This window comes from Pagrus pagrus (assembly GCF_965226575.1).
Source record: "Pagrus pagrus genome assembly, chromosome: 2".
Classification (NCBI taxonomy): Eukaryota; Metazoa; Chordata; class Actinopteri; order Spariformes; family Sparidae; genus Pagrus; species Pagrus pagrus.
The window spans coordinates 27,501,630-27,521,435 of NC_140186.1; the positions used below are offsets into that span (position 1 = coordinate 27,501,630).

At 40.4% G+C, this 19,806-nt stretch overlaps 2 protein-coding genes across 4 annotated transcripts in view; one reads left to right on the plus strand and one right to left on the minus strand.

The window, feature by feature from the left end:
- Positions 1-25: 25 nt before the first annotated feature.
- On the minus strand, positions 26-9,722 carry LOC311264318 (target of Myb1 membrane trafficking protein). Of its 2 annotated transcripts, none has more exons than XM_084365096.1 (15): positions 9,528-9,722; positions 7,781-7,865; positions 7,257-7,335; positions 6,813-6,962; positions 5,648-5,782; positions 5,389-5,538; positions 4,714-4,830; positions 3,256-3,389; positions 3,111-3,153; positions 2,899-3,019; positions 2,363-2,432; positions 1,366-1,441; positions 1,178-1,237; positions 1,046-1,085; positions 26-939 (listed from the first exon to the last, which is right to left on the minus strand). In XM_084365096.1, the coding sequence occupies exons 1-15, from the start codon at positions 9,598-9,600 to the stop codon at positions 794-796; spliced, it is 1,479 nt and encodes a 492-aa protein (XP_084221222.1). In that variant the 5' UTR covers positions 9,601-9,722; the 3' UTR covers positions 26-793. The 2 variants fall into 2 exon arrangements, with proteins under 2 accessions (XP_084221222.1, XP_084221221.1); XM_084365095.1 differs by having other exon boundaries at positions 2,899-3,022.
- Positions 9,723-15,009: 5,287 nt separating this feature from the next.
- The window catches only part of grk4 (G protein-coupled receptor kinase 4), a 44,739-nt gene continuing 39,942 nt past the window's right edge, over positions 15,010-19,806 (plus strand). For both annotated transcript variants that reach the window (XM_084341000.1, XM_084340999.1), the window contains exon 1: positions 15,010-15,348. In XM_084341000.1, coding sequence (XP_084197126.1) covers positions 15,297-15,348 — 52 coding nt within the window. In that variant the 5' untranslated portion in view covers positions 15,010-15,296. The remainder of the gene's footprint in view (positions 15,349-19,806) is intronic.

A 19,806-nucleotide genomic window follows, 5' to 3' on the forward strand; every position in this document is an offset into this window, starting at 1 on the left:
AACTTCAATGCAAACACACAAGACATTTCTGAGAAGCTTAAGTTTGCTCTCATGTTTTTATTATCGGAATTACTAGAATTTTAACAGATTCCCATGTGTGCTAAATTCAAGTTAAGACAGGAACAGAGCTGTTATCACGGAGGTATTGGCATGAAAAGAAAAAGTCACTCTACAGAAAGCACGAAACAAGAATTAAGTATCATTTGACCTCGATTTGGTGGAGCCGTTTCAGAGACCACAGACACAACATACTCCATACAAAGACTGCACTTAGATCAGTTATAAAACAAATTTCAGGGTAAGTCCTGTCATGGTAGCTTAGATAATGACACAGCGCACAATATTTAAAAAAGGGGACGGATGCAGCATGTTTGTAGGACAATGCAGCATTTATTCTCATCTACACGAAATCAGCTCTCTTGGGTCAAAGGCACATTAAGGCGTAATATCAAATACATTTTTAACATTATACCGAACTGTAAACACTTGTTCTCATTTAAGTTTTTGCTTATATCAACATTATAGTAATACAGGTCATAAATATAGTCACAGACAGTTGCTTATACTTACATAAAGATAACAAACAGCAGAATTAACTAAGATATACAGCAGTGATGCAATGAGTTGATTAGACAGCAGCTTTGTAGTGCCAGGTGTTCCTGTGTGTGTGTGTGCTTTCAGAGAACACCTGACTTGGCACAGCATGTGAGCGATTGTAGGCATATTTTAATGTGATGCGACGACATGTGTATATTGAACTTTACATCCACGTATTTCTTGTTTGTCCGAAAACTCAAAGTGAAAAAAGCTGGTCATGCGATTTGTCCTGTTGTCGGGTAGATTGAGCCGGCGGTCTGGATGCTGAGGGTTGCGCGCTGCGAACCGGCCCGCTGCTGTGGTCTGCCGCCTTCGCCCGATCTTCCAGGAACTTATCGAACTCTGAAAGAGGCAGGTGGCAGTAGCAGTCAGAACAACGAGGAAGTCACCAAGAAGTATGAACAACTATTTTTTACAGTAAAATGGCAGCAGTGAGAGAAGAACATACCTTCACTGGACACTCCCTCACTAACTGAAGACTGCTCTTCCTACATTTCCAAATACAGAAAAAACAATACTTACTACAAAATAGTTTTTACATCAAAGGACATCATATGTAGAGAGACATGAGTCCTCTTACCAGATCACAAGATAACCATTTGTCAATATTGTTCTGCAGAGAGTTTTTCGATGGTGGCATCTAAGGGGAAAACAAATCAAGAGCGGGAAAAGGTGACAGTGTTTTAGCTATATTTACAAAACTAGCAAACAACTTCTAATTTCACAGGGCATATTTTGCATCAGATATGGTTGTTGTGATAGACATACCCCTCCTGTGACCTGCAACCTCGTATCCAGAGCTCCAGCAAGGCCCTCCACGGCTCCTGGGTCCTCATACCTGACACTGGGAATAGGATGTATTGTAACTAGGGGTGCCGTGATTCTCCAAATCATCCACTGAAGATTTTTGATTTTTAAAGTGACGATTCATTTCAATTTTCAATTACAACATTTTTTTCCCCAGCACTTATGGTTATGCTATTGTTAGACTATCAAGTGCAGGTTGATGCTGGTTTCATGCCCTGACAACTGTCATTTACATTTTCAAATTTGTCTTTAAAAAGAAGTAGTGGTATCAAATGTGACATAAATGCCTTTTTTTTTTTTTTTTTTTTTTTTAATGTACCACTCTAAGGTTATTCAGTCATATTTAAATAATGACTGAATAACCTTAGACAAGAGTCACTAGATGGCAGAAGGGTACTTTACAACAACAGTCTGAGTTTCTGCACCTGCGAAAATCCACCAAGATTAGAAATTATAATCCTGATGGGGTTTTGCTGCAAGTGTTGTTTTTGTACAAGAGAGGATAGAGAGAAAAAATGTAATGGGAGAATCACTGATCCTGCTTTTGATTATGATAAGTGAAAACTTCACTAAGTGAAAGCTTTACTTCCAGAGCACACAGAGACATAGTTTAATGAAGATGAAGCGTGTATAAACTGTTAACTATAGATATTCAATTATAGCAGATGTGCAGAGGGACGAGCAGCTGAACTTTCTCTTAAAGATCTTTTTTGTGTGTGTTTTTGACTTATTTGACCATCAGAGTTTCATGCACATTAGGCCAAAATGAAACTGTAACAAAAGTAACTTGAGGATCGCCACTCAGATTCTAAATTCATTTTACCAAATTCATCTAAACCAGTTACAGCTTGCCCTCGGGCTACTACAGCAGGATAAAGTCCCCACAAGTGGTGAGGCACTTTTACTGCTTCGAGTCAGTGCCGCACACACAACACATTTTCTAAGATCATCATCTCACCTTTTCCTCTGGTCAGCCAGGGAGCTGCCTCTCGTCTGGGCAAACATGTCAAACTCCTCCTCCTCGTCCTCTGCAAGACAGAGGGTTAACTCACTGAGTCACAACTGAATGGAAAACAAGTTATCTCATCTTGATGTTTAAATTCCTGTGGCATCCCAAATTGGTTATAAAACCACAATCATCAACAAAATACTACTTTTCTGTTTTCATACCAAAATGTCATTACTTGTGATTTATGGAAATTGTGTCTTATTTATTTTTACCAGCAGATTATTAGTCACATTAATCTCTACACGATCCAGTGTTCTAGCAGTGCATTTTGGGGAATTTCCTTACTTGGTAATGTTTCCTATTCTGAACCCCCTGTTTTTTTTAATCATTTCCTGCCCATGTGCTGTCCACCCACAACATCCTTTTTTCTGCCACAACTACAAAATCACAAAAACAACACTTCCGCTTCAAGCATGTCATACGTGTGGATTTGGTGTTTCAACACAGTGCAGATATGATGCAGAAGTTACACAAAGTTCACTCACTGTGGTTAGGAGCTGGCTGTTGATTGGCCCAGGCGCTGACTGCTGGTTGGCTGGTTGCTGTGATGACAGCAGGTTGACTGAGAGTTGAAGGCTCGGGGCTGAGGTTGATGAGGCTCGAACTCTGCTGGAGTAAGAATAAATAATTAGTGAAGATAAATAACCTTTACACCTCACAGTTTCCTGACCCACACAGTACTCAAGATTGTTCTTACCTGCGGAGTATTTGTCGTTTGTGCCTTGTTCAGTCTGTCGAACCTAAAACACAGTTACAACACAATGAATATTAATTGCCACACACTGAATGAGAACACTTTCTTATGAACATTATCCAGAACACAAAGCTGGGCTTCAGCACACCTCTCATAGCGAATGAAGGAGTTGTTGAGGTCATCGTTGACCACGAGCAGCTCCTCAATAAACCCTTCATCTATCAGTTGGGGGATGAGCTCCACCACTCGAGTCTGCATGCTCTTACACACCGAGTACAGCTGCTGCTTGGACACACGAGGAGAGAGAGATTAATTCATTCTCATCGCTAATGACACGGATGAAGGAAAATCAAGAGTAACCAAGAGTTATTTCATTATCAAATGTCAATTTACTTTTTTGGCATACCAAAATCTTGGTATGGTGTTTCATCTACTTTTATGTCACTCACTGGTTTCCTTCATTTCACAGAATTTCCTTGACGACGACAGGATACCTGAACTTGCTTTGAGTACACTCAGTACAGTGAAGTCATACAGGCATCTCTGCCTCTTCTGTAGCATTTATATCCATGTAAGATGAATTAACATCACTGAACATTATGCACAGCGCATATAGCAAGCTTTCAAAATCAATCAACATGTGTTACCAATGTAGCCGATACAGTTAAATATAAAGTCTCATCTCCCAACATTTCCAATAAGGCACAGAGGTCAGTGGTGATATATTTCCATACATTTGACTTGCCATGTACGACCATAAAAGAGTGCAAAATCACAATAAAACACTCAAAGAAACAAGATGGGATCAGACAGATGTGGTGCAACTTCTCACAAGTAATTATTTTAAATAATTTTGAAATGATGGGGTGATGACACAATTGCACAACGACTTTGATACACAGTAACAGCTGAAAACAACTGAGCTGATGAGTTAGACACTTTTTTTTATTTTTGTTTTTTCCCTTGAGTCATACTTAAAGTTCAAGGATATCCACTGTTACATTCAATTCCCGGAGGCTTACCCTAACCCTAACCACTACATGCCTCATCTTACATAGCCAGACCCATCACCACAGCACTGTGTCAGCACTGTGTCAGCACTGGAGAAAAGGTTGGGCTGCACCACTACTCATTCTGGTACTGGGTTGTTTGGATGTCCTTAAACTGATCACAATCATCTTGGGCATTTAACCCAGAATGCAGCTTGGTTTGCACGTGTGTTTACTGTTAGTTACAGGTTAATGTTAGAGTAACTTGTTTCAGCGTGCAGGTTGCTAGCTCAGAGACTGTTGTTGTTGTGTTTCATGTAGCGATGGGGATGAAAATAGTACACGCAGATAACAGAAGGATTCTTGGGAATAGGCACCCAATGACATTTATATCGACAGTCGTTACCCTTCATCTAAGTCTTTACCCTAAAATATAAGGATTTAACTAATGGGAACTTTTTTGTGCGTGTTTTGTCCCCAAAAAGAAAGGAAAGTCCCCACAATGTGCTGTATAAACAGATTTATGTCCCCACAACATGAGCAATACATGTCTACATACACACACACACACACACACACACACACACACACACACACACACACACACACACACACACCTGTAGCAGCTCTGTATCATCTCGCTGGCTCTGTCCAGGTGTTAGCTCGTTCAGCATTTCTGACATCACAGTGAGATTTCCCTTCACCAGCGCCAGCTCACTACGTAGCTTCTGTTCCTGGAGTAGAGATACATTTGTTACAAAATCAAAAGCAGTTGATAAAACCACGACACAATGAAGTTTATTCTTAGTAACTTTGTTGCAAACGGCTTCACATTTTAGTACGTGTGATACATTGCTGTAATTCTGTATGACGATGCAGACATGGCCTCGAACTCCTGCAGTACTGTTGTCACAGGTCACAGTTGGAACTTAAAACATTAATGATGGCTCTGCTCTAAATACATTTTCTGTTGTGTTACTTTATCTCCGTATTTCACCTTATTTGAGCTGTACTAGTTTACCTGTTTATCCTTTGTATCTTTTGTCTGTACTTAAATTGTAAATCTTTTACCTTTACAGTATTTCAATGACTCTGTAAAACACTTTGAATTGGCTATAAAACTATTAAAGACCTCTGATCTTTTTGCATTTTATTGTTTTTCAGCACTGAGCGGTAATTAAGGTTTTTGACACTGCAGTCTACAAATATCACTAGCTTTGAAACGTCCATATCATTCAGTCCTTGCTTTTTTCAACAGCTCTATGCAGTCATGGGTTTTTAGGCAGTGTTACCTGTTCTGCAGAGAGGGAGGCTGGTCCCTCACTGGACGGGACTGGAGGTGAAGTATTCTGAGTGGGAACACTGGCGGGAGCTTGTGGTTGTGACTGTTGTGTGGGAGTGACAACAGGGGTCGCCTCAGGAGTCCCGTTTTCGGGAATACTCTACAAGAAAAAACAGCAGTGACATCTGTCACAGAAGTACAGTGTAGAGGTAGATATTTACACGTGCATTTTATATGGCGTGTTACTTTCACTTTGTAGAAAGTCTCACCCTATTCGGAGTGTGGATGGGGGACAGAGCATCCAGGTCTGTCATGGGGAACTCCAGACCTCGTCTCCTCAGGTCGTCATATACGTACACCACCCCCGACAGAGAGGGAGAGCTACGAAATGCATCAGCCCATGACTGTGTGCGGGAGAAAGAACATATGATGAGAATGACTGATTCAGAAAACAGTGTTTTGTAACACAGTGCACAGGCCAAAACAAAGATTATATGTGAAAAGAACAAGACGACCAGAAGAGCCACATGCCTGACTCCAATGTTATTGTTCCTGCGAGGTATTTAAATCACAAAGAAGTCTAAAGATAACACTATTGAATGAGTCTGTAGCCATAATAGAGTCCAACATGAGTAAACTTTAAAAGCCATAGGATGTCAATACACCACTGAAGTCTCCCACAATACACCTGTGTAAGAAACCCAATGACATAAGCATAAGAAGAAAGAATCCCAATAAAATAAAAATAACATTCAGTGGAGTGCAAAAAGGCCAAAATGTATCAGTCAGACAAAACGAGCAATTTCAGGACATCCTCTTTGGTTTTGGTAAATTATGATGGGGACTTTTTCAATAAACATGATTAATTAATTATTTAAGAAAATAACCAGCAGATGAATTGATAATATCTATAATTAGGTATATTTGTATATAAATGTAAAATCTGTAAGGGATAATATTTTGGTATCAGATGGGTTCTGGTTTCTATTTAGAGTCCAAGTAGTATTGACCAATCACATTAGGCAGGCTTTGGTTGCATGCAGGTAAACAGCCCACGTGGAGAGCAAAAGAGGCAGAACTTACTGTGTTTGGCAAAATCAAATCTTAGAACCAATTAGCTTTCTAACCCTTTATATCTGACATAGATTGAGCTTTTCATTAGCTTTTAAAAAAAACAAAACATGTTTGCATTCAGATGCAGAAATCTGTTTATAGAGATTAGCCCAAATGTTGTCTCATGTCTGAAGTTATACTAATTGGTTGGTAAACAATGACCTGCACATGCCAGAGGAAGTCTAGGGCTGGAAATCTGTTATACATTATCCAGATTACACATTGGCCGTTGACCCCAGAGGCTAAATCGCTGTCAGACGACAGGCGATGGATTCTGAGATTGAGTAATCGAAAACGTAGATACTTATTTGCAGCGCATACCTGTATGAGGCTGAGCACCCTGTCATGAAGGGCAGTGGGGGGATTGTTTTTGGGCAGAATGGAACGAACCAAAACTCCTTCAACAAACTCCTGCGACGCCACCAGAACGTGGAAGCGATTGCCACAGTTCTTCACACAGGCCTCAAGAACCTGTGAGACAGTGAGATGGTCCACAGTATGAAAAAGGTGCAAATGTGATTGAACGTCTGGGATGCAAGTTGCTCCAAAAAAAAAGCTTTTTTATTACTTTTGCTGTCTCCATAATATTGTTGGTTTAGCCACTTGCGTAAGCATACACAATGAAAACCATCTCCTCTAGGCCACCAGCCAATCGGGACAAGGGTCATTCTGGCCTTCACATTTCACTCTCACACCCAACAATCCTCAACCCATGAAAGAATGAAAACAACTTTTACATATAATCACCTACAGATGATTACTCACAGTGAGAGCCAACATGATCTCTCTGAAGTTCTTGTTTCCTACGATTCTCTTCTTAATAGCTTTGACTGAATCTCTGGGCCTGGAAATACAAAAACACATTTGCATCACATGATCAGGTAGCTTGTTTGTCCATCTTGATATTTAAACATTAAAACAAGCAATAATCATTTATTTTAAAAAAAAGACAAGAGATGCAGAAGCATTAATGAAGGTAGTTCAGTCAAGATTTAATTTATGGCTCATGTGAGTAACTATAAAGACCTTTTCAGCTTTTTACTATGTACTGTACATCTAACTACTACAAACTGCATTTGAGGCATGCGGTGACATTCCTCATAGATTTACAAACCACACACTGCACATCCAATTAAGATAAGTAGGTCATTCAGTCGCATGCAACCAGTTGCATGGAAATGAAAAAATAAAACAACAAAACCAAGGAAGTGACACAGTAAAAAGAAATACAAAAATAAAACATGGAGGCCAACATACAGCACAGTTTACTAATTAATCAGACACCCTACCCCTCATCCGTCTCATTGATGATGTCACATATCTCCATGTTGAGCCCCCAGTCTTCTGACTGCAGAACGCCGCTGGTCGCTCGCTCTGTCAACAGAAAAGGAAGCAGGTGAAGTTTCAGTTATACAGTAAAGCTGATATGGGAATAGATACATTTCTAAGACTGTTTTCCACTCTAATTTCTGCACGAAGTCACAAAAACATCCTTAGTCAGTCAAACATAATTGATTTTGCTCTTCGGGGAATACAATAAGATGTAATTAACACATTTCCATCTTATATAGTTGTTGTGGTGAACACGTTAGCAAACTGTTGCCTGTTTACACAGAAGACATGGACCATCGGACAAATTTAAAGCCTTTATTCACTCTTTTGAATGATTAGCTGCTAAATGCTTTACCATGGGGGAGCCAAAAATGACATACGTTAAATAAGTGACCGTGAATAAAAACAATGAGCTAAAAGATGCTTAAATGCGGCGAAGAGCTGAGGGAACTGTAGAGTTGATCCGTTACTAAAAGGCTTAAGGCAGGCTGTTAAAAATATGCCCCTTTAATGATTGAATCTGCTACTTGAGGACAGTGTGGATGCAGTTGGATTGGATTCACCTGAAAAAGTCACACACCCATAATGTCAACAGATAACACTTGTGATTGGTTGGTGGAATAACCTGCCGTCACCTTTATCAAACAAGGCCTCACTAACACTTCAAACCAGCGAGAAGAGAGCAGTGTGAGGTAAGTGGTATCCTCCAGGTGACGGTGTCTCCATAGAAACTTATTGTTTACAGCATTAAGCTAATTGAGAAAATGGGTTTTTTGCTCCAACATGTATTTCCCTCCAAACTATTTAGCAATCAAAGCCAGCTTTCTTTGCACTCCAGCACTCACGGCCTCCTCATCATAAGTCTCTAAATCCCCTTCATTCCTTTCCACCAACACCCCCCACATACACACATCGCCAAACCCTCAACACTGCCTCTCTCAATCCCCTTCTTTTCCTCCCTCCCTCCCTCCCTCCCCATCTCCCACCACTTCATGTGACTGTCAGCTGCTTCTGTTCTCATCCGCCTCAGAAGTAGCTGAAGCCTCTCTGACATTTAATGTGTGAGAAAGTGAGTGGATGAGATAAGAGGAAGGAAGGCTTTGAGATGGGTGTGGGACATTTTCTCAATACTTATGACTGTCCTGATTATTACACATCTTTTCCAGGCATCAGCAGCTGGCCTCCAGCCTTTTTTGTTGTGTGTGTCTTTACAGTATTAAGAGTGGTGAACTGCAGCCATTATGAGGAAATACAGCTGCCTTATGAGTTGTGCAACATGACATAGGCTCGTTGACGAGCACAAATAACGCTTACGCACAAGGTGTGAAACTGTAACTCGAACAACACATCAGTGATTAAGGAAGTGAGAGCTAACACTCACTGCCTGTTTAGTTCGCCAGATGAGTTGTCGCTTTACTTGCGACAACCAATCACGTGGAAGATAGAGAGGACCAAGTCCCGCCTCTGGCGCGTCATTGGCTCCAGACTTCTTTTTATGTTTCTGTCAAATTTGGAGTTCAATATTGAACATTTCAGAAAAAGTAAAGCAAAATTTAAAGTGCTGTGAAGTAGTTTTGCATCCCTGGTAGTGCGGTTATGAAATGCAGCAACGTGTTACTGACTGTTTCTATTAAATGATGTCAAACTGAAACAAACGGCGAACAAACCCTAGCATAAATAGTTTGAAAAGCAGCGGCGACTTACCGATTCTCTGACCGACGGGCGTTGAAAAGGGGTTTCCCATAAGAAACTCCATCTTCTCACCGAGTGAAAACATCCTCGAAATTATTACAAGCTCCCTCTCTATGCTAAAAGAAATTGTCAACTACAGTGAGCTCAAAACTGCGGTGTTTCCTTTAGCTTTCGGTGTCTGCCGCTGCCTCAGAGGCGCACGGGCTCCAGAGGTCACGTGAAAACACACACAGAGGCAGGAAACAGCAGATATCAACAGAGCAGACAGACGATGGCTGCTCACATTCTCAGCATTACAGTCAAAACTTGGTAATATTTAACTAAAGACACCCAAGTGGTTCAGCTGCAGCTCCCAGCCCATTAAACATGAGACTCTCAGAGGTATTCAGGAATATAGTACATTTTTCTTTCAGTCAGGTAGCCTACAGTAAGTGGACCACAAGCATCAAGTGGTGGAAGATGGTTACCACAGCTCTGCTACAAGTAGCCTAATAGTCTTTTACTAAAAAAAAAAACAACCTTAAAAAAAAATTAGGGCTGCACAATTAATCGCAAAATAATCAAAATTGCAATATGACTGAGTGCAATATCCAAATCGCAAGAACTGCAGTTATTCTATAAACGTAAAATGTGTCACAAAACAGTGTTTTAGTGAAATTGTGAATTGTTCAATATCTGTCAAAAACAACCACAATATCACTTTTTGACCATATTGTGCAGCCCCCCAAAAATTAACTACAATTATTAACAGAATGAGAAGAAATAACAGTTTTTACATTACGACATCTATCAGAAGTTAGCATGCTAACCAGCTAACTCCAGCCAGTCTTGGTCCAAAGCTATGTGCCATCATGTAAACCACATAAGCACCAACACTCCCTCAGTGCTCCAAGCTCTCAGCCCTGACTGCTATCTGCACAGCTAACTGAGCTAACTGAGCTAACTAGCTAACGGTAGCTACAGTAGGCAGCAGTCAGTGGTTATTCAGGTGACACGTTGCTCCGTATTTGTTTTGAGAATGAATTCGAGGTGCCAATTCTTACTTACTGGTCCTTAAAATAAAGGAGGTAATCACACACTGAAAAGAAATATCTCAGTTAGAAGTCCTGCATTCAAAATCTGCTTCTATAAAGACTGTATTATGTATATTATATTACATATATGTATTATGTATGTATTCGCTGTCAGGTGAATGTGTATTCTATAAACTGATCACAATTTTACATATGAAATTATGATCTGAAAAGTTACTACGCCTGTGTCAGATAAATGTAATGGAGTAAAAAGCACATTTCCCTCTTAAAGTAGAGAAAATGGAAATGCCTCTTGTTAAATTGATGATGAAACTAGGTGTCTCAGTGGAATAATTTTTAAATTGTAAAACTTTAAATCTCTAGCTTGGCGGGCCAGGGAACATATGGAAAAGATATGGATAAATAATGAAAGGCATTTGCCTTTATGAACAAAGAACAACCCTGAGTAATAGAACCTAATGGGCCTAATATGGACCATGAAACACACTGTCTGTAAACATTACCCATTTTATTATCTTTGAATACACACTTTGATCCTTTTAATTCTCATTAAATTGAATTCCCCTGTGAATTTGAGGAGGATAAACTCCAGATAATTATTAACACATTTATGTATTTTGGGTCACATATAGCTTTAGGACAGATCCTCTCTGTGAATCAATGTGAGAATAACAGCCCCTGTACACGCAGAAGTAGAGGTCAGTATGACTAATATGCATATGAGGGGTATTTGCTGTGGTCAGTATGTTGAAATTCCACCACCACCTTAAATGAATTGTAGGTGTGAAGGTCTGGTTTAGTTTCGTCAGACACTCTTATGTCTCCAGCACCACCTGGTGACTTAAATGTAGCCTGCATCTCAACAGAGAGGAAAACTAGAAATCCCAAATTCAGTAAAAGCTACTTACTTATGGTTTACAACTCTTGTTGGCAAAGTGCTTCCCATTTGTTTGTTTCTCATCAACCATGTATCTGTTTCTCTGATGTTCTCGAGACATAGTGTCCTATAGAGATTGTTTATCTTCATCTTGTCCATTTTAATCTGACTCCACAGTAAATATCATAACAGTTATCTGTCACTAGCACTGCTTTCTGTAAAAATCAGAATAACATTTCCCCACACAAAATGTAGTGGGTGTGGGAACTGACATGAAATCAACCTGTTTTTACTTGAGATGACAAGAAAATGTGCTTAAGTAGTATAAGGAAAAAGAAAAAACTCAATGCAGAATAATGCTGCTTGTATAACTAATTCTGTATATCTAAAACCGAGTTGTTATTTCTCTACTTAGGTATTATTGTTTTAGCATTTTACTATTGTAGTTGGTAACAGAAAGCTACTATCTGCATCTATCTGTTTATGTCATAAACATTTCTGTATTTGTATCTGTATTTGGATTTTACTGGAACTAGACATACATACTGTATATAAATAAAATAAAATAAATGTAATGTTGATTGTCAAAAGAATTATAGGAAATTAAGGCTAAACTGAGTCTAAATAACAGCTGTGTAGCTTTACGGACATCAGGGATCTGTTGACATCGTTGTAAGGAGTGAATTCTGCATGAATGAAGTCTGCATGTTTTTATTTTAAAAAAATTGTGAGAAATGCGGTCACAATTACCCAGAGCCCAAAGTGACACCTTAACAATGCTTGTTTTGTCCAAGCATCAGTCCAAACTGATCAGAATTATTGAAGATAAATTGAAGTCATTAAACTTTTTTTTTCAAGGAAACCATTATCAAAACAGCTGGTTAATGAGTTTCTGTAAGTTGAAGTCAAACAAAATGTATTGTCATTATTATTATTATTATTATTATTATTATTATTATTATTATTAATTGCCTGCCTCAGTTCTACTTGTTTATATTGTATTTATAAGTGGCATTAAAAGAAAACTTTCAAGTTAAGTACACGCACTTCAAGTTTGTACTTAAGTACAGTATTCTAGTTAATGTAGTGTGTATATTCCACCATTATGCTCCACTTGACCATGTTTAGTGATGGAGACACGTTATAGTTTCATTTACACAACACAGGACTGACTTGAGAACTACATTTAATGTGAAGGGTATGCTAATGAAATAAAACATATATCCTTATTGTTTTATACTTATATGTGAGGATACTTTTGTCAAAACCTTCCAAAAAGATTTGAACATAAAGGCTTTCTGTAGGACTGATGTTTGTCATGTTCGTTTGTATTTATGTATTATCACCACTAGGTGGCAGCATTGACTCTACAGTTGTCAGATCATCTAGCTACACATGTAGCAAAATTGGTTCAGCCCAGTGATGGTCCACACAGAATACTTACACTCAGCCCAAATACAGCACTGAAATACAGTCCACAGGTGATCCAGGTCTGGTAGCTAGAACCAGAAGATCAGCTGTCCTTTAGTCGATCATTCAGTAGAAGGATTGTTGGATGTGTTTGACTGCTGGTTTGGTGACACCTCTACAGAGCTGTCCATTTTAAAGTTGATGTCTCTGTTCTTGTCTTTCTGGTCCAACATATGGCCTGAACAAGACCAACTACGGTCATACAGTTGGCTGAGATATGCCATGTCATAGGCCAAATGTTGCCCATGTTCTGGTTACCAGACCTGGACCACCTGTGGACTGTAACTCACTGCTGTGTTTGGGCCGCCTGTAAGTGTCCTGTCACTGGGCCAGACCAATTTGGCAATGTGGGTAGGTTTTGTTGTTGTTGTTTCAGACAAACACGCCCACAATGACAATGAAGAAAGCATGTACTGGTAGACCATAGACAGTGGTGTAATATTGAAGTGGTGAAACCGTTACAGTCAAGTTGATATATGGTCTCGGTCTCTTTCTTTGGAAATGACCATGGATGTAATGAGGAGTTATAGTCAGAGTTATAGCACCTGCTTGTCTAAACTGTACATACAAAAAGTGCTTGAATAAAAGTCTTTAAGTATCTGACATTAAATGTAGTTAAGTAAATAAAGCAATGAATGGACACAAGTATCAAAAGTAGGACTAAAAGTAAATTATACATGTATGTATGTAGGTACTTTAAACTATGGGTCACCTGATTACCTGCCTGTTCGGTTATTGGATCTGATATTCAGCATTGTTCTGATTATCTGAATCAATATAAATATATATTTTTATCTGATTGTAGATAACATAGATTTGGATTTATTAATTATTAATTAACACACAATGCACAATTTGACTCTGATGCAGCATGGAACCTGCAAAGCAACTAGTAACTGCACTTATCAAATAAATGAAGAGTAGAAGTTACGATATTTGCCTCAAGAACCTCGTAATTGCATTTAAGTACAGTACTCAAGTAGATGTACTCAGTTACATTCCATCACTGAGGGTTGTGTGAGAAATGTGGCCAATATTGATTTCATGGCATAGGACACACACACAACTGTTCACAAAAAGTCTTCATTGTTTGTTTAATTTTAATTTCATTTTACAGAACACATATCCAACAGCAAGCATGTATAAGATATTGATTGTTTTTATTGTTTAAGTAATTCTACACATTCTGTGCTAATAAAATCAGCAAAAAGAAGAAAGTTGCTGACCTTTGACCTCAGAGGTCCTCAGCTCCCTGGTCCACAGATACCCTCAGGCCTCGCTCATAATGCTTTTATGATCGTCGTAACAAAGTGAAACTTATTTATTCTCAGTTACTACATTTAATCTCTGAACCTTTGCAAGACCAAATTTTACACATACAGTAAAAACAACTACATCATCTCAGCTGGCACCAGACCCTCTCCTTGCAGACTGACACAAGGCTCTTGTCAAAGCACTGTGGGCTCACCTGATCCAAAAGCAAGATTAGAAAGCCCAGAGGGTCACAGTGTGGCCGCGAAGATGAGAAAAACCAATGCGTTATCTCTTGTCTCCAGGCTGTGCAACCTGGCATAATGCAACAACTTAAAACCACCACACCATTGTTCACACAATGAGAGCTCTGTCAGGCCTCTGTGGCAAATGGCATTCATGTTTCCTTACAACGCATGAGCCAGCAGCACATGAAACAGCTGTAAAGCAGGAAATCGTGGAGAGGAAAAGTTTACTTATTAGCACATCCACTCATGTGTGGATATAGAGCAATTTGAGAATGATTATTTAAAGGAAACATCTCTCTTTCTTTTCTAGATGTTTCCAGTGGGCTTTCTCTTCCTGTGGTTCGGGAGAATATCATGCCTGAGGGGAAACTTGTAGAAAACCACACACATAAGCACGTTTTTTAATCCGACACCGCCACACAATAAATGGCGTAACCGTCCGTAATTTCAGGAGACTAAGCCGAGGAAATGACATGCATGTATGTATGAATGCGCTTGTGTGTGAATGTGTGTGTGGTTGCGCTGGTTGTAAATTGATCCCTCCTACTCTCGCTGCTTCGTTGTGCAGAGGAGGGGCGAGGAGGAGGAGGCGGAGGAGGAGGAGGGAGCCGAAGCAGGAAGGAAGGCAGGCAGAGAGGGAAGGGAGGCAGGCTGTGAATGCTAACAAGCCCCGTCGTAATCATACAGCTCCGTAGGTAGGGTTTGATACAAGAAAAAAAAAAAAACCCGTCTTGCAATGGAGAGGAACGACGACCACTATTAAACACCTACTATGCGCCAGTGCCGCGTTCGCCCTGTGCGCGTGCAGCAGCCTGACCGTCGTCGGCACGTTTGATCAGAAAAACCGTCTTTTTCCGCTGAGTGAAATGTATCGCGACTGCTCGGGATTCACATTCTGACAATGGAGATTGAAAATATCGTGGCCAACACGGTTCTCCTGAAGGCGAGGGAAGGTAAGCACAGCTGAATGTATTTTTTTTATTTTTTATTTTTTATTAAATGAGAAGGAATTAAAATGTATTTTTCTCTCTCTCCCACCTCAATGACTCGGTCATGGACGAGCCTGAGCTCTCGGCTGGCTGTCCTCCTTGGGATTTTCTGCCTTCTCTCTGTCTCCCATCCCTGCGCAGCGCTTTGTCTCCGGGCAAACGCCGAACATATTCCGTTGAAATCAGCTGTTTGTACACTAACAACACACACATTCACCGGGCAGGTTAACATAAGGCCCGAGCAGCGGGCTCCAGATGAACAACGCAGGGAGTGTTTGCAGCATCGCGGCTTTCAGACGGCAGCGTTGCATTAGAGGCTGTCGAGCAAATTTTTTCACACACCGAGCGCCAGTGGTTTAGTGGATAATTACAATTTACGGTGACATAACGAATATTTAATGGTATTCACGTTACATGGTATTGAGTGTGGAGCAAAATATAGCTGCGCAGTGGGGCTCTGGGGCTCAGCACGATCGTCTTACCTGTCATTGTAGGTTTCGGTGTGTTTTTAAAAACCAATTAGGAATGTAAAGCGAACGTGTGGTATTATTTGACGCAGATAATTGTCACCGCATTGCCGTTTGACTGTTTATTAGGAGCTGCTGGGAGGGAGGAATAATATTACAGTGAAGCTGTTTAGATGCAGTGGGAGGCTGGAAGAAGGCCCAGCATGTACCCCGGCGGCCCAAGCGCTGTAGCCCCGGGTGTGCACGCTGCTCTGTGGGCTGGTGATCCCGCAGCAGCTCACCTGGAGGTGGCAAAGAGGCGAGTATCCATCTGTTTTCCAGGAGATGGCAGAGCAGAGAGGCTACTTTGTAGCCAGTGTGTGGGCGCAGGGTGGGTGTACAACACTGTATCAGCTGCCAGAGGAGGGTAGAAAGGTGTTATTACTGCTCAACCATTTCCACTTGTGTGTTTTCTCTCTCCCTCTCTCTCCCTCTCTCTCTCTCGTCCAATCGGATTGGACACCAGCAGAAAGGGCCTGTGGCCTCGGAGGTTGTTGTGCAAGTTGATCCATTTTATTCGACAGCAAAGTCTCTCTCGGTGCGTATGGATGGCTCGGGGGGGTCGCGGTTCAGTGTGCGTATGCAGTGGCCTTCCCGAGCTGCTCATGGTTTGCATTATATTCGGACTGCGTTTCAGTTCAAGACTAAACGCCAACACTGCTGTGAAATGGATTATTCACAGCAGCGGTGAATCCATTTCATAGCAGCAGTTGCTCCTGACGAGGCATCTGGCTTTCCTTTACCTGCCGTTAAATGGTGCTTGGCTTTGCCGTGAGTGTTACCCCGTGAGGTTATTGTACACTGATCGGATCTACAGGTTCAGTACCTGTCAGTGTTTCATCCAAAGGAGCCCGGCGTGTCTATATATGTGGTCCATGATATAGGCTACTGGTGGCACATTTGTTGATTTACCAGTGGGTCATTTGGCAGAAAACTAATTGATAACTCTGTAATCATTGTAGTTGTTCACCAAATTCAAAAACCAACCAGATTTTTGGTCTCATAACTTGGGAGAGCAAATAGGTTTTATACAATTAATGGCATCTTATGAGTAGACTTTTAATTGCAGTCTTCATCAGGATTTTTGACATGGTATGGACACTCCTTCACCACGTCAAACATGTTGAGTATACAGTTTTTTTTGTTTTGTTATATTTCTCCCTGCTATACCATTCAAGGTGTTAATTAGCGCCTAATTAACACAGATTAAAACAGCTAATGGCTCCCAATTTATCCCCTTAAGGTGCATGGGAGACTAATTTGATTTCAATTAGCCTTTCCAGAGGTGGGTGTTTGCAGCTGTCAAAAGTGTTTCAGTATGTCACAACACTGGCAGTGTCACAGGCTATGGAGCGAACCCCATCTTTTTTAAAAACGGCTCTGTGGATCAGAGGTCGAAGCCCTTTTTTTTTCTGGAGTCGCCCCCCCCCCCCTCGATCACCTTCATGCTGCATGGTATCAAAGCCTCTGCACACAGCAGACAGGGTGCAGGAAGGCAGTCCACCAGCTGCATGAGCTGCAGCCACTGAGTCAGCAAGAGTTTGCCCTGCTGATGTGTCCTTGAGCAAGACATTAAATCAGTTGCTGTGTAACTCTCTGACCCGACTGTGAAGACGGGAATTGACAAGCAGATTCTGAACATAATGCATAAACAGTTGTGTTTAATTTGCCACTATGGAGCTTTCTCCATTCCAGGTTTGACTCTTTAAAACAATAAGATCCGACATTTGTATGTTTGAAGGTGGTCACAAGATGCTACGTTTGACATTTTATTCAACTTTCACTTACCTGTTGATGTGAAACTGGGTGGCCATAGTGAGAAGTGTTATGGCAGGGTGTGTCCAGTCTGCCTCAGTTGAAATGACACGTCAAGGGAAGTGGTTTGGTGTTGTAGAGATGACACTACTCCCGCCTCAGCCTCTGTAAAAATGTATATATACATTTGGTACCAATGTGTGGAAAGGAAATCAAACGTCATTCACAGAATTCAGATGTTTCCCTTTGACTTTAGGGCCGCTCACTATGGGAGGTGACAGTTGCATGAGGTGAACGTCTTCTACTTTCAGAGGAAGTCATTGCTACAGCTCCCGTGAGAATATTTTAGATGGTTTTGAAAAGAGTGAAGATGCATCCAACAGTTTATGTGGAGAGAGTTATTTACAACACATGGTCTTATACAGTATAACATCATGAGTATCTCATCAGTAATTTTATTGACAGTCTAAACTCTTTTCACATTAACTGTCACCCATATTCAGTATTTAAGTACAAGTATTTCACAATCTGATATATTGGAGGGCCTTCATTGGCAGCTAGTACAGTATTTATCACAGAATATATTGGTGCATACATTAGCTGATAGTCACAGAGAACTTGTCGTACATAATGCAGTTAAAAGCACTTGAGATAATTTAGAAACAGTGTTATCGTAGTTTGTCCCGCAGACTGCACTGTTTACAATACTGTGCAGCACCTGAGTTGGCAGAGCACCCTATCATAGCGGAGCAGATGGCGGTGTGAAGTCTGTGGAAAAAAATAATGTTTACTCTTCGGCTGTAACATTACATGAATGTGTCAGAGCTCTTTAATAACCAAATTGAAGAGTCCTTTTGATCAATTTCACATAAAATGACGGTTTGTATAAAACGGGAAGGAATAGTTGATAGAAACTGATAAGTCTCTTGTAGTTGAATATACACTTGTATCTCAATTAGGAGGTAAGCTGCACTGAATAGCTCCTGGAGACTTAATATGTAACATATTTTCCTCTGTCAGACCTGAAAAGTCAACAGATGCAAGCCCTAATCTCAACCATCACGCCGTAAACACTTGCTGAAGTTGTACTTTTCTTCAAGAAAAATCCACCCCAGTATTCTCTGACATCGTCAGATATTATATTACATATTTTGTGTGATTGTATTTTTTTCTGATCAGGCTTGACAGATGTATGTTGTATTTTATTAACTTGACATTGAGGCTTTTGTTAAACATGTTTGTACTACATGATTTGCTGAAATATAATGCCTGAAACTATCAAAGCATTAGTTCTCACACTGCTTTGTTTTGAGTAAAAATGTACCACATAGTCAAGAGGAAAATCTGGGTCTTGTAGTTTTTTATTCTACTGCCCTAGAGCACTGGGACTATTCTTAAATTGGACATACCAATGAAATCAGGTCAGTTGTTTACACTGATTAAAGAAATATGATATCTGAGGTTGACTACATTTCCCAGAATGCCTTCTGAGAGCCAGTGTTTACTTGTTGCATTCAGCTGTGAGTTATAAATATAGTGGTTGCAGAGAGCAGTGGTGGGTGCATGCATTGTTGGAGCACGACAGAAAGAGCTTCTCCAGTTGAGGAGAGTTGCTGCACCCTGCATGATCTGATATCGCCGTGTTGGTGTTGTTCCTACACCTAACATCAAAATTAATGTTGCTCCAGGACCATCATTGCAACTTACCAATCACACTCCTTTGGTGTCATAGTTTAATCGGAAAGATAAGCTCATGGAAGAAGTTATCCTTTCTAACACATTGTGAAAGGGTTTATTTTAACCTAAAACACAATCTTTTCCCAAACCTAACTAAGTAGGCCTAGTTGTTGTTTTAACCGAATCACACTGCAAAAAAACAAAACTGAAAATAATAAGTCAACAATATAACAGTCAGTTCCTCCCAGGACAATAACCCTGCTCCCGTGGTGAAAGCCCCGTGCTTAACCCATTCATCCGTCACAACCTACTCCTAATATGGACTTTGTCGCTCTTTGGTCAGTTGCAGTGACGGTCCTGGAGCAACATTAATTATGATGTTCCAGGAACACCAACATTACAATATCTGATAAATTTTGCACCCCTTAGTTAAAATTAGGATTTCAGTGGTAAACAGATTTTAAGGCACACTGTAACAAGCTAT